Source organism: Oncorhynchus keta, unplaced genomic scaffold (genome assembly GCF_023373465.1).
Source record: "Oncorhynchus keta strain PuntledgeMale-10-30-2019 unplaced genomic scaffold, Oket_V2 Un_contig_7503_pilon_pilon, whole genome shotgun sequence".
NCBI classification, from domain to species: domain Eukaryota; kingdom Metazoa; phylum Chordata; class Actinopteri; order Salmoniformes; family Salmonidae; genus Oncorhynchus; species Oncorhynchus keta.
In genome coordinates this window covers 27,275-42,653 of record NW_026289500.1, presented here as the reverse complement: position 1 = coordinate 42,653, position 15,379 = coordinate 27,275, and the positions used below count along the sequence as shown (strand labels likewise).

Sequence of the window (15,379 nt, the reverse complement as noted above, 5' to 3'; positions counted from 1 at the left end):
TGTAAATAAAATAAAAACAAGGTTTGGTTCGTTTGCATAATATAAGGAAGTTAACATTATTTATATTTTTACTTTGATGCTTAAATATATTTAAAACCAAATACTTTTACTCAAGTAGTATTTTACTGGGTGACTTTCACTTTTACTTGAGTCATTTTGTATTAAGGTATCTTTACTTTTATTCAAGACTGACAATTGAGTACTTTTTCCACCACTGGTATTATGCATGTAAATCTGACAAGGCTCAAAGTGGATGAGAGATTGACTTCAGTACTACTCGTTTTTGCAAGAAGTGTTGACATGCTGAATGCACCGAGGCGTCTGTTTAAACTATTAACACACCGCTCAGACACCCATACATTCCCCACAAGCCATCCCACCAAAAGGTATCTTCAACAAGGATGTAGGCTCCTTACGCAATATCCTCGTGACGGGGTTAACCGTGACGAGAATACGCCCCAAACTCCAACACATGCGGCGGTCTCGAGCCCCTGCTGTAGCCGACTGAGCGCTCTACATTTTTCGTTAGTTACTCTACACTCAGACACGCCAAAGGAGCGTTCTGTATCAACAAGAGTTTCTGAAGTTGGTTGGGCAAACCTTACAGCCGCATATATCTCCTTTGCGCGCTCTCTCTTCCCCATTATGGATAATTCTAAATCAAATGCTGTCGCGGTTAACGTAGTGAACGGACATTCTAAAAGTGATGAAGCTTCGGTAACCGAATCCACCGTAGAGTCACCTGTGTTTTGCTGCGGCTGTCTGAGGCGGATCAGAGGCTGGATCCCCGTGCATTATAAAGAAGAGATTGGCCAAATTCTGAAACTAACGGGACCGGTGGTGAGACTGCAGGCTAAGAACGTTGTCTCTAATAATTACCGGGTGTTGCTGAAATGTCATTCCTTTAGTTCATACCAAAGTAACTGTTGCAGTGATTGGTCCGTTGTTATGGTGGTGATAATGTATTCTTTTTTCTGAATCTTGAGTTGTTCCATATATTTTCTTATAATATATACGAGTGTTGCTGAACTGCTATTCTTCTGCTCACATGAGGCATGATGATGGTGATAATTTCCTCTGTTCTCTCCAGGTTATATCCCAGCTGATGATCTTTCTGATCAGTTTTGTCAGCACCGTGTTCTGTGGTCACCTGGGGAAGACTGAGCTGGCTGGGGTGGCACTGGCTATAGCGGTGATACAATCTATCTATCTATCTATCTATCTATCTATCTATCTATCTATCTATCTATCTATCTATCTACCGTGGTAAGAACAAGGATGTGAACCCTTTGGAATTACCTGGATTTCTGCATAAATTGGTCAATCTGATCTTCCTCTAAGTTATAACAATAGACAAACACAGTCTGGTTAAACTAATAACACACATACAATTATACATTTTCATGTCTTTATTGAACAAACCATTTAAACAACTACCTAATACACACATAAAAAGGGGTGAATGAGAATATGTACATATAAATATATGGATGAGCGATGGCCGAGCGGCAGAGGCAAGGTGCAATAGATGGTATAAATCAAACAATCAATCCAATTTATTTATATAGCCCTTCTTACATCAGCTGATATCTCAAAGTGCTATACAGAAACCCAGCCTAAAACCACAAACAGCAAGCAATGCAGGCGTAGAAGCACGGCGGCAAGGAAAGACTCCCTAGAAAGGCCAAAACCTAGGAAGAAACCTAGAGAGGAACCAGGCTATGAGGGGTGGCCAGTCCTCTTCTGGACTGGGCGGGTGGAGATTATAACAGAACATGGCCAAGATGTTCAAATGTTCATAGATGACCAGCAGGGTCAAATAATAAAAATCACGAGGTGCAACAGGTCAGCACCTCAGCAGTAAATGTCAGTTAGCTTTTCATAGCCGATCATTCAGAGTATCTCTACCGCTCCTGCGGTCTCTCGAGAGTTGAAAACGGCAGGTCTGGGACAGGTAGCACTTCCGGTGAACAGGTCAGGGTTCATAGCCACAGGAGGAATAGTTGAAACTGGAGCAGCAGCATGAACAGGTGGACTAGGGACAGCAAGGAGTCATCAGGCATGGTCCTAGGGCTCATGTCCTCCGAGAGAAAGAAAGAAAGAGAGAGAAAGAGAGAGAGAACTGGAGAGAGCATAATTAAATTCACACAGGACACCGGATAAGACAGGAGAAGTAATCCAGATATAACAGATTGACCCTAGCCCCCCAGCACAAACTACTGCAGCATAAATACTGGAGGCTGAGACAGGATGGGTCGGGAAACACCATGGCCTCATCCAACGATACCCCCGGACATGGCTAAACAGGCAGGATATAACCCCACCCACTTTGCCAAAGCACAGCCCCCACACCACTAGAGGGATATCTTCAATCACCAACTTACCATCCTGAGACGAGGCTGAGTATAGTCCACAAAGATCTCCACCACGGCACAACCCAAGGGGTGGGGGGTTACGTCAGTTACTCAACTCACTCAAGCGACGCACCCCTCCTAGGGACGGCATGGAAGAGCACCAGTAAGCCAGTGACTCAGCCCCTGTAATAGGGTTAGAGGCAGAGAATCCCAGTGGAGAGAGGGGAACTGGCCAGGCAGAGGTTCGTTGCTCCAGTGCCTTTCCGTTCACCTTCACACTCCTGGGTCAGACTACACTCAATCATATGACCCACTGAAGAGATGAGTTTTCAGTAAAGATTTAAAGGTTGAGACAGTCTGCGTCTCTCACATGGGTAGGTAGACCATTCCATAAATTGGAGCACTATATGAGAAAGCCCTGCCTCCAGCTGTTTGCTTAGAAATTCTATGGACAATAAGGGGGCGTGCGTCTTGTGACCTTAGCGTACATGTAGGTATGTACGGCAGGACCAAATTGGAAAGGTAGGTAGGAGCAAGTCCATGTAATGCTTTGTAGTTTATCAGTAAAACCTTGAAATCAAGCCCTATCAGCAGGCCAGTGTGGAGAGACTAGCACTGGAGTAATATGATCACATTTTTTGGTTCTAGTCAAGATTCTAGCAGCCGTGTTAAGCACTAACTGAATTTTATTTAGTGCTTTATCCAGGTAGCTGGAAAGTTGAGCATTGCAGTAGCCTAATCTAGAAGTAAAAAAATGCATGGATTAATTTTTCTGCATCATTTATGGACAGATAGTTTCTGATTTTTGCAATGTTACGAAGATGGAAAAAAGTTGTCCTTTTAAGTCTTGATATCATTTACATTACATTTAAGTCATTTAGCAGACGCTCTTATCCAGAGCGACTTACAAATTGGTGCATACACCTTATGACAACCAGTGGAACAGCCACTTGCATCTAAATCTTGTTGGGGGGGGGTGAGAAGGATTACTTACCCTTACTTACCCTATCCTAGGTATTCCTTGAAGAGGTGGGGTTTCAGGTGTCTCCGGAAGGTGGTGATTGACTCCGCTGTCCTGGCGTCGTGAGGAGTTTGTTCCACCATTGGGGGCCAGAGCAGCGAACAGTTTTGACTGGGCTGAGCGGGAACTGTACTTCCTCAGTGGTAGGGAGGCGAGCAGGCCAGAGGTGGATGAACGCAGTGCCCTTGTTTGGGTGTAGGGCCTGATCAGAGCCTGGAGGTACTGAGGTGCCGTTCCCCTCACAGCTCCGTAGGCGAGCACCATGGTCTTGTAGCGGATGCGAGCTTCAACTGGAAGCCAGTGGAGAGAGCGGAGGAGCGGGGTGACGTTTGTTTGTCAAAAGAGAGATCAGGGTCCAGAGTAACGCCAAGTCCTTCACAGTTTTATTTGAGACGACTGAACAACCATTAAGATTAATTGTCAGATTCAACAGAAGATCTCTTTGTTTCTTGGGACCTAGAACAAGCATCTCTGTTTTGTCTGAGTTTAAAAGTAGAACATTTGCAGCCATCCACTTCCTTATGTCTGAAACACAGGCTTCCAGGGAGGGCAATTTTGGGGCTTCACCTTGTTTCATTGAAATGTACAGCTGTGTGTCGTCCGCATAGCAGTGAAAGTTGGTCTGGTGGCCTTGACCTAAAGCTGTTTCTCAGTCTCTCGGCTTTGATGGACCTGTACTGACCTCGCCTTCTGGATGGTAGCGGTGTGAACAGGCAGTGGTAGCGGTGTGAACAGGTAGTGGTAGCGGTGTGAACAGGCAGTGGTAGCGGTGTGAACAGGTAGTGGTAGCGGTGTGAACAGGCAGTGGTAGCGGTGTGAACAGGTAGTGGTAGCGGTGTGAACAGGTAGTGGTAGCGGTGTGAACAGGTAGTGGTAGCGGTGTGAACAGGCAGTGGTAGCGGTGTGAACAGGCAGTGGTAGCGGTGTAAACAGGCAGTGGTAGCGGTGTGAACAGGCAGTGGTAGCGGTGTGAACAGGCAGTGGTAGCGGTGTGAACAGGCAGTGGTAGCGGTGTGAACAGGTAGTGGTAGCGGTGTGAACAGGCAGTGGTAGCGGTGTGAACAGGCAGTGGTAGCGGTGTGAACAGGCAGTGGTAGCGGTGTGAACAGGCAGTGGTAGCGGTGTAAACAGGCAGTGGTAGCGGTGTGAACAGGCAGTGGTAGCGGTGTAAACAGGCAGTGGTAGCGGTGTGAACAGGCAGTGGTAGCAGTGTGAACAGGCAGTGGTAGCGGTGTGAACAGGCAGTGGTAGCGGTGTGAACAGGCAGTGGTAGCGGTGTGAACAGGTAGTGGTAGCGGTGTGAACAGGCAGTGGTAGCGGTGTGAACAGGCAGTGGTAGCGGTGTGAACAGGCAGTGGTAGCGGTGTGAACAGGCAGTGGTAGCGGTGTAAACAGGCAGTGGTAGCGGTGTGAACAGGCAGTGGTAGCGGTGTAAACAGGCAGTGGTAGCGGTGTGAACAGGCAGTGGTAGCGGTGTGAACAGGCAGTGGTAGCGGTGTGAACAGGCAGTGGTAGCGGTGTGAACAGGCAGTGGTAGCGGTGTGAACAGGCAGTGGTAGCGGTGTGAACAGGCAGTGGTAGCGGTGTGAACAGGCAGTGGTAGCGGTGTGAACAGGTAGTGGTAGCGGTGTGAACAGGCAGTGGTAGCGGTGTGAACAGGCAGTGGTAGCGGTGTAAACAGGTAGTGGTAGCGGTGTGAACAGGCAGTGGTAGCGGTGTGAACAGGCAGTGGTAGCGGTGTGAACAGGTAGTGGTAGCGGTGTGAACAGGCAGTGGTAGCGGTGTGAACAGGCAGTGGTAGCGGTGTGAACAGGCAGTGGTAGCGGTGTGAACAGGCAGTGGTAGCGGTGTGAACAGGCAGTGGTAGCGGTGTGAACAGGCAGTGGTAGCGGTGTGAACAGGTAGTGGTAGCGGTGTGAACAGGCAGTGGTAGCGGTGTGAACAGGCAGTGGTAGCGGTGTGAACAGGTAGTGGTAGCGGTGTGAACAGGCAGTGGTAGCGGTGTGAACAGGCAGTGGTAGCGGTGTGAACAGGCAGTGGTAGCGGTGTGAACAGGCAGTGGTAGCGGTGTGAACAGGTAGCGGTGTGAACAGGCAGTGGTAGCGGTGTGAAGTGTGAACAGGCAGTGGTAGCGGTGTGAACAGGCAGTGGTAGCGGTGTGAACAGGCAGTGGTAGCGGTGTGAACAGGTAGTGGTAGCGGTGTGAACAGACAGTGGTAGCGGTGAGAACAGGCAGTGGTAGCGGTGTGAACAGGTAGTGGTAGCGGTGTGAACAGGTAGTGGTAGCGGTGTGAACAGGCAGTGGTAGCGGTGTGAACAGGTAGTGGTAGCGGTGTGAACAGGCAGTGGTAGCGGTGTGAACAGGCAGTGGTAGCGGTGTGAACAGGCAGTGGTAGCGGTGTGAACAGGCAGTGGTAGCGGTGTGAACAGGCAGTGGTAGCGGTGTGAACAGGCAGTGGTAGCGGTGTGAACAGGCAGTGGTAGCGGTGTGAACAGGCAGTGGTAGCGGTGTGAACAGGCAGTGGTAGCGGTGTAAACAGGCAGTGGTAGCGGTGTGAACAGGCAGTGGTAGCGGTGTGAACAGGCAGTGGTAGCGGTGTGAACAGGCAGTGGTAGCGGTGTGAACAGGCAGTGGTAGCGGTGTAAACAGGCAGTGGTAGCGGTGTGAACAGGCAGTGGTAGCGGTGTGAACAGGCAGTGGTAGCGGTGTAAACAGACAGTGGTAGCGGTGAGAACAGGCAGTGGTAGCGGTGTGAACAGGCAGTGGTAGCGGTGTGAACAGGCAGTGGTAGCGGTGTGAACAGGCAGTGGTAGCGGTGTGAACAGGCAGTGGTAGCGGTGTGAACAGGCAGTGGTAGCGGTGTGAACAGGCAGTGGTAGTGGTGTGAACAGGCAGTGGTAGCGGTGTAAACAGGCAGTGGTAGCGGTGTGAACAGGCAGTGGTAGCGGTGTGAACAGGTAGTGGTAGCGGTGTGAACAGGTAGTGGTAGCGGTGTGAACAGGCAGTGGTAGCGGTGTAAACAGGCAGTGGTAGCGGTGTGAACAGGCAGTGGTAGCGGTGTGAACAGGTAGTGGTAGCGGTGTGGTAGTCGATGATATCAAGCTATCCAGGCCCTGATGCAGCAAAGACTGATGAACATCAAGGCTTTTAGGAATACTTTTGTAACCCTTTCCAGCTTTATGCAAGTCAACAATTCTTCATCTTAGGTCTTCTGAGATCTCATTTGTTCGAGGCATAGTTCACATCAGGCAATGTTTCATGTGAATAGTAAACTCACATTTTGTGAGTCTATTTTATATTGCAGTGCAGCTCTAACCAACATCTCCAATCTCATCTCATTGAATCCAGGATAGGTGACTCTTGACTCCAAATAGCCCAGGGGGTTTCACATACTATTTTCCAACCCACACTGTGAATGTTTAAATTATGTATTCAATATAGACAAGAAAAATGCAATAATTTGTGTGTCATTAGTTTAAGCACATTGTGTCTGTCTGTTGTTGTGACTTAGAGGAAGATCAGATAACCAGGTAATTCCAAAGGGTTCACATACTTTTTCTTACAACTCTATCCATCCATCTATCTTATCCATCCATCCATATTAACAAAAGTTGGGGTCACTTAGAAATGTCCTTGTTTTTGAAATAAACTTTTTTTTTGTCCATTAAAATAACATCAACTTGATCAGAAATACAGTGTAGACGTGGTTAATGTTGTAAATTACTATTGTGGCTGGAAACAGCTTTATGGAATATCTACATAGTCGAACAATAGTCAGCAACCATCACCCCTGTAACGGTTTTCTTGAGTTGACGGAGAGGCGGACCAAAATGCAGCGTGGTTTCTATTCATGGTTCTTTAATAAAGACTCTACACATGAACAAACTAACAAAACAATAAACGTGAAAAACCAAAACAGTCCTATCTGGTGCAAACAGAGACAGGAACAATCACCCACAAACACACAGTGAAACCCAGGCTACCTAAGTATGATTCTCAATCAGAGACAACTAATGACACCTGCCTCTGATTGAGAACCATACGAGGCCGAAACATAGAAATACCCAAATCATAGAAAAACAAACATAGACTGCCCACCCCAATTCACGCCCTGACCATACTAAATAATGACAAAACAAAGGATATAAAGGTCAGAACGTGACAACCCCTGTTTTCCAATGGCACATTGTGTTAGCTAATCCAAGTTTATAATTTTAAAAGGCTAATTGATTATTAGAAAACCCTTTTGCAATTATGTTAGAACAGCTGAAAACTGTTGTTTTGAAGAAGCAATAAAACTGGCCTTTTTTAGACAAGTTGAGAATCTGGAGCATCAGCATTTGATTGCAAAAGGGGTTTCTGTCTACACTGTATTCCTGATCAATTTGATGTTTTTTAATGGAACAAAAATGTGCTTTTCTTTCAAAACAAGGACATTTCCAAGTGACCACAAACATTTGAAAGGTAGTGTGTATGTATGGCAGGGTTGTCGCTGGCTATAGCTGTGAGGAAAGACAACCTTCACAATATAGTTCAACAGAATACAGGAATACAGAATACATAACCAAGCGGAGCAGGGATTATCTCTTGGGTTGCTCTTTGACAATAGTTGGTAATTAATAATAGGTCGATAGTAGTTAATATCTCACAAACAATAACATAGAAAAGGATGTCTCTTCAACCCAGATCTTAGTTAATATGCTTTATGTAAACGGGATGTATTTTAAATAACTTTCCTTAATTTATAAAATGAAAGTTAGGCTGTAGTTTTTCCAGTTATCTTCAGTGTAATTTTGTTAGTGTTCTCTGTATAGACTGAACATATCCACCAACCTGGTTCATATCCACCAAGTCTATACCTGGTTCATATCCACCAAGTCTACACCTGGTTCATATCCACCAAGTCTACACCTGGTTCATATCCACCAAGTCTACACCTGGTTCATATCCACCAAGTCTACACCTGGTTCATATCCACCAAGTCTACACCTGGTTCATATCCACCAAGTCTATACCTGGTTCATATCCACCAAGTCTACACCTGGTTCATATCCACCAAGTCTACACCTGGTTCATATCCACCAAGTCTATACCTGGTTCATATCCACCAAGTCTACACCTGGTTCATATCCACCAAGTCTATACCTGGTTCATATCCACCAAGTCTATACCTGGTTCATATCCACCAAGTCTACACCTGGTTCATATCCACCAAGTCTATACCTGGTTCATATCCACCAAGTCTATACCTGGTTCATATGTACCTGCCTGTTCTGATTGTCTCCAGGTGATCAATGTCACCGGCCTCTCCATTGGCTCTGGCCTGGCATCAGCCTGTGACACTCTCATATCTCAGGTACGTTTCCTGGACAGGTGTGCTCACCTGAATTGGTTTACTGTTGATGTCCTGTCTTTCTGTGGTCGTTGGTGGATTGGGATGGTCACCCTTATCAACGTGTGAATATATCAATCAAGGCCATCCAGTATTTGTCTTTATGGAAAAGTTTGGGAGCGTTAATCTTCTCGCTCTCTCTGTCTGTCCCCCTCTGTTTCTCTCTCTCTCTCTCTCTCTCTCTCTCTCTCTCTCTCTCTCTCTCTCTCTCTCTCTCTCTCTCTCTCTCTCTCTCTCTCTCTCGCTCCTCTCTGTCCCCCCCCCTCTGTTTCTCTCTCTCTCTCTCTCTCTCTCTCTCTCTCTCTCTCTCTCTCTGTCCCCCTCTCTCTCTCTCTCTCTCTCTCTCTCTCTCTCTCTCTCTCTCTCTCTCTCTCTCTCTCTCTCTCTCTCTCTCTCTCTCTCTCCTCTCTCTCTCTCTGTCCCCCTCTGTCTCTCTCTCTCTCTCTCTCTCTCTCTCTCTCTCTCTCTCTCTCTCTCTCTCTCTCTCTCTCTCTCTGTCTCTCTCTCTCTCTCTCTCTCTGTCTCTCTCTCTCTCTCTCTCTCTCTCTCTCTCTCTCTCTCTCTCTCTCTCTCTCTCTCTCTCTCTCTCTCGCTCTCTCTCTGTCCCCCCCCTCTTTCTCTCTCTCTCTCTCTCTCTCTGTGTGTGTAGACATTTGGCAGTGGTAATATGAATCGTGTTGGCATGATTCTACAAAGGGGAGTTCTGATTCTGCTCCTGGCCTGCTTCCCCTGCTGGGCTCTCCTCATCAACACTGAACCCATCCTATTGGCTGTTAAACAGAGCCCGGAGGTCGCCAGGTCAGACACAAACACACTCCCTCACCACACATACAAAATGTCACTGTGCTGTTCTAACTGAACCATCTGACTACATAATGTAACTGAACCATCTGACTACATAATGTGACAACCATCTGACTACATAACGTCACTGTACTAACTGAACCATCTGACTACATAACGTCACTGTACTAACTGAACCATCTGACTACATAATGTGACAACCATCTGACGACATAACGTCACTGTACTAACTGAACCATCTGACTACATAATGTCACTGTACTAACTGAACCATCTGACTACATAATGTCACTATGTTGTACTAACTGAACCATCTGACTACATAATGTCACTGTGCTGTACCAACTGAACCATCTGACTACATAACGTCACTGTGCTGTACTAACTGAACAATCTGACTACATTACGTCACTGTACGAACTGAACCATCTGGCTACATAATGACACTGTACTGTACTGACTGAACCATCTTACTACATTACGTCACTGTACTAACTGAACCATCTGACTACATTACGTCACTGTACTAACTGAACCATCTGACTACATAACGTCGCTGTACTAACTGAACCATCTGACTACATTACATCACTGTGCTTTACTAACTGAACCATCTGACTACATGATGTCACTGTGCTTTACTAACTGAACCATCTGACTACATGATGCCACTGTGCTGTACGAACTGAACCATCTGACTACATAATGTCACTGTGCTGTACTAACTGAACCATCTGACGACATAATGTCACTGTACTAACTGAACCATCTGACTACATGATGTTACTGTACTAACTGAACCATCTGACTACATAATGTCACTGTGCTGTACTAACTGAACCATCTGACTACATAATGTCACTGTGCTGTACTAACTGAACCATCTGACTATATAATGTCACTGTACAAACTGAACCATCTGACTACATAACGTCACTGTGCTGTACTAACTGAACCATCTGACTACATGATGTCACTATGCTGTACTAACTGAACCATCTGACTCCATAATGTCACTGTACAAACTGAACCATCTGACTACATGATGTCACTGTGCTGTACTAACTGAACCATCTGACTACATAACGTCACTGTGCTGTACTAACTGAACCATCTGACAACATAACGTCACTGTACTAACTGAACCATCTGACTACATAATGTCACTGTGCTGTACTAACTGAACCATCTGACTACATAATGTCACTGTACTAACTGAACCATCTGACTACATTATGTTACTGTACTAACTGAACCATCTGACTACATTATGTTACTGTACTAACAGAACCATCTGACTACATAATGTCACTGTGCTGTACTAACTGAACCATCTGACTACATAATGTCACTGTGCTGTACTAACTGAACCATCTGACTACATAATGTCACTGTGCTGTACTAACTGAACCATCTGACTACATTACGTCACTGTACAAACTGAACCATCTGACTACATAACGTCACTGTGCTTTACGAACTGAACCATCTGACTACATAATGTCACTGTGTTGTACTAACTGAACCATCTGACTACATGATGTCACTGTGCTGTACCAACTGAACCATCGGACTACATAACGTCACTGTACTAACTGAACCATCTGACTACATAATGTGACAACCTTCTGACGACATAACGTCACTGTACTAACTGAACCATCTGACTACATAATGTCACTGTACTAACTGAACCATCTGACTACAAAATGTCACTGTGCTGTACTAACTGAACCATCTGAATACATAATTTCACTGTGCTGTACTAACTGAACATTCTGACTACATTATGTCACTGAACCATCTGACTACATAACATCACTGTACTAACTGAACCATCTGACTACAAAATGTCACTGTGCTGTACTAACTGAACCATCTGACTACATAATGTCACTGTGCTGTACCAACCGAACCATCTGACTACATAACGTCACTGTGCTGTACTAACTGAACAATCTGACTACATTACGTCACTGTACGAACTGAACCATCTGGCTACATAATGACACTGTACTGTACTGACTGAACCATCTGACTACATTATGTCACTGTACTAACTGAACCATCTGACTACATTACGTCACTGTACTAACTGAACCATCTGACTACATAACGTCGCTGTACTAACTGAACCATCTGACTACATTACATCACTGTGCTTTACTAACTGAACCATCTGACTACTTGATGTCACTGTGCTTTACTAACTGAACCATCTGACTACATGATGTCACTGTGCTGTACTAACTGAACCATCTGACTACATAACGTCACTGTGCTGTACTAACTGGACCATCTGACTACATAATGTCACTGTGCTGTACTAACTGAACCATCTGACTACATAATGTCACTGTACTAACTGAACCATCTGACTACATAATGTCACTGTGCTGTACTAACTGAACCATCTGACTACATGATGTCACTGTGCTGTACTAACTGAACCATCTGACTCCATAATGTCACTGAACCATCTGACTACATAACGTCACTGTGCTGTACTAACTGAACCATCTGACTACATAACGTCACTGTGCTGTACTAACTGAACCATCTGACAACATAACATCACTGTACTAGCTGAACCATCTGACTACATAATGTGACAACCATCTGACTACATAACGTCACTGTACTAACTGAACCATCTGACTACATAACGTCACTGTACTAACTGAACCATCTGACTACATAATGTGACAACCATCTGACGACATAACGTCACTGTACTAACTGAACCATCTGACTACATAATGTCACTGTACTAACTGAACCATCTGACTACATAATGTCACTGTGCTGTACTAACTGAACCATCTGACTACATTATGTCACTGAACCATCTGACTACATAACGTCACTGTACTAACTGAACCATCTGACTACAAAATGTCACTGTGCTGTACAAACTGAACCATCTGACTACATAATGTCACTATGTTGTACTAACTGAACCATCTGACTACATAATGTCACTGTGCTGTACCAACTGAACCATCTGACTACATAACGTCACTGTGCTGTACTAACTGAACAATCTGACTACATTACGTCACTGTACGAACTGAACCATCTGGCTACATAATGACACTGTACTGTACTGACTGAACCATCTGACTACATTACGTCACTGTACTAACTGAACCATCTGACTACATTACGTCACTGTACTAACTGAACCATCTGACTACATAACGTCGCTGTACTAACTGAACCATCTGACTACATTACATCACTGTGCTTTACTAACTGAACCATCTGACTACATGATGTCACTGTGCTTTACTAACTGAACCATCTGACTACATGATGTCACTGTGCTGTACGAACTGAACCATCTGACTACATAATGTCACTGTGCTGTACTAACTGAACCATCTGACTACATAATGTCACTGTACAAACTGAACCATCTGACTACATAATGTGACAACCTTCTGACGACATAACGTCACTGTACTAACTGAACCATCTGACTACATAATGTCACTGTACTAACTGAACCATCTGACTACAAAATGTCACTGTGCTGTACTAACTGAACCATCTGACTACATAATTTCACTGTGCTGTACTAACTGAACCATCTGACTACATTATGTCACTGAACCATCTGACTACATAACGTCACTGTACTAACTGAACCATCTGACTACAAAATGTCACTGTGCTGTACTAACTGAACCATCTGACTACATAATTTCACTGTGCTGTACTAACTGAACATTCTGACGACATTATGTCACTGAACCATCTGACTACATAACATCACTGTACTAACTGAACCATCTGACTACAAAATGTCACTGTGCTGTACCAACCGAACCATCTGACTACATAACGTCACTGTGCTGTACTAACTGAACAATCTGACTACATTACGTCACTGTACGAACTGAACCATCTGGCTACATAATGACACTGTACTGTACTGACTGAACCATCTGACTACATTATGTCACTGTACTAACTGAACCATCTGACTACATTACGTCACTGTACTAACTGAACCATCTGACTACATAACGTCGCTGTACTAACTGAACCATCTGACTACATTACATCACTGTGCTTTACTAACTGAACCATCTGACTACATGATGTCACTGTGCTTTACTAACTGAACCATCTGACTACATGATGTCACTGTGCTGTACTAACTGAACCATCTGACTACATAATGTCACTGTGCTGTACTAACTGAACCATCTGACTACATGATGTCACTGTGCTGTACTAACTGAACCATCTGACTACATGATGTCACTGTGCTGTACTAACTGAACCATCTGACTCCATAATGTCACTGAACCATCTGACTACATAACGTCACTGTGCTGTACTAACTGAACCATCTGACTACATAACGTCACTGTGCTGTACTAACTGAACCATCTGACAACATAACATCACTGTACTAACTGAACCATCTGACTACATAATGTAACTGAACCATCTGACTACATAATGTGACAACCATCTGACTACATAACGTCACTGTACTAACTGAACCATCTGACTACATAACGTCACTGTACTAACTGAACCATCTGACTACATAATGTGACAACCATCTGACGACATAACGTCACTGTAACTGAAACTGAACCATCTGACTACATAATGTCACTGTGACTAACTGAACCATCTGACTACATAACGTCACTGTACTAACTGAACCATCTGACTACATAATGTCACTGTACTAACTGAACCATCTGACTACATAATGTCACTCTGTCACTGTCTGCTGTACTAACTGAACCATCTGACTACATTGTCACTGTGCCATCTGATACTAACTGAACCATCTGACTACATAACGTCACTGTACTGTACAACTGAACTGACTACATAATGTCACTGTGCTGTACTAACTGAACCATCTGACTACATAATGTCACTGTGCTGTACTAACTGAACCATCTGACTACATAATGTCACTGTGTTGTACTAACTGAACCATCTGACTACATAATGTCACTGTGCTGTACTAACTGAACCATCTGACTACATAACGTCACTGTGCTGTACTAACTGAACCATCTGACTACATAATCACTGTGCTGTACTAACTGAACCATCTGACTACATAATGTCACTGTGCTGTACTAACTGAACCATCTGACTACATAATGTCACTGTGCTGTACTAACTGAACCATCTGACTACATAATGTCACTGTGCTGTACTAACTGAACCATCTGACTACATAACGTCACTGTGCTGTACTGAACCATCTGACTACATAACGTCACTGTACTAACTGAACCATCTGACTACATAATGTCACTGTACTAACTGAACCATCTGACCATACATAACGTCATCTGTACTAACTGAACCATCTGACTACATTGTCACTGTGCAAACTGAACCATTTACTAATGTCACTGAACCATCTGACCATCTGACTACATAATGTCACTGTGCTGTACTAACTGAACCATCTGACTACATGATGTCACTGTGCTGTAAAAAAAAAAAAACATCTAACTGAAAACTGAACCATCTGACTCATAATGTCATAATGACTACATAACGTCACTGAACCATCTGACTACATAATGTCACTGTGCTGTACTAACTGAACCATCTGACTACATAACGAACCATCCATGACTACATAATGTCACTGTCACTGTGCTGTACTAACTGAACCATCTGACTACATTACGTCACTGTACTAACTGAACCATCTGACTACATAACGTCACTGTGCTGTACTGAACTGAACCATCTGACTACATAATGTCACTGTGTTGTACATAACGTCACTGAAATCCATCTGACTACATAAC

The 15,379-nt window shown here is 44.4% G+C and overlaps 1 protein-coding gene and 1 long non-coding RNA gene across 2 annotated transcripts in view; both read left to right on the top strand.

The window, feature by feature from the left end:
• Positions 1-489: 489 nt before the first annotated feature.
• LOC127926394 (multidrug and toxin extrusion protein 1-like) overlaps positions 490-15,379 on the top strand; it is a gene marked incomplete at its 3' end in the record, with an annotated part of 42,016 nt that continues 27,126 nt past the window's right edge. Inside the window, exons 1-4 of the mRNA XM_052511778.1 lie at positions 490-840; positions 1,091-1,192; positions 8,664-8,732; positions 9,418-9,566. Of these exons, the coding sequence (XP_052367738.1) occupies positions 646-840; positions 1,091-1,192; positions 8,664-8,732; positions 9,418-9,566 (515 nt within the window). The remainder of the gene's footprint in view (positions 841-1,090; positions 1,193-8,663; positions 8,733-9,417; positions 9,567-15,379) is intronic.
• Positions 4,867-5,463, top strand: LOC127926393 (uncharacterized). Its single transcript, XR_008124040.1, has 3 exons — positions 4,867-4,990; positions 5,123-5,342; positions 5,387-5,463. It is a non-coding gene; the product is annotated as an uncharacterized LOC127926393 (long non-coding RNA).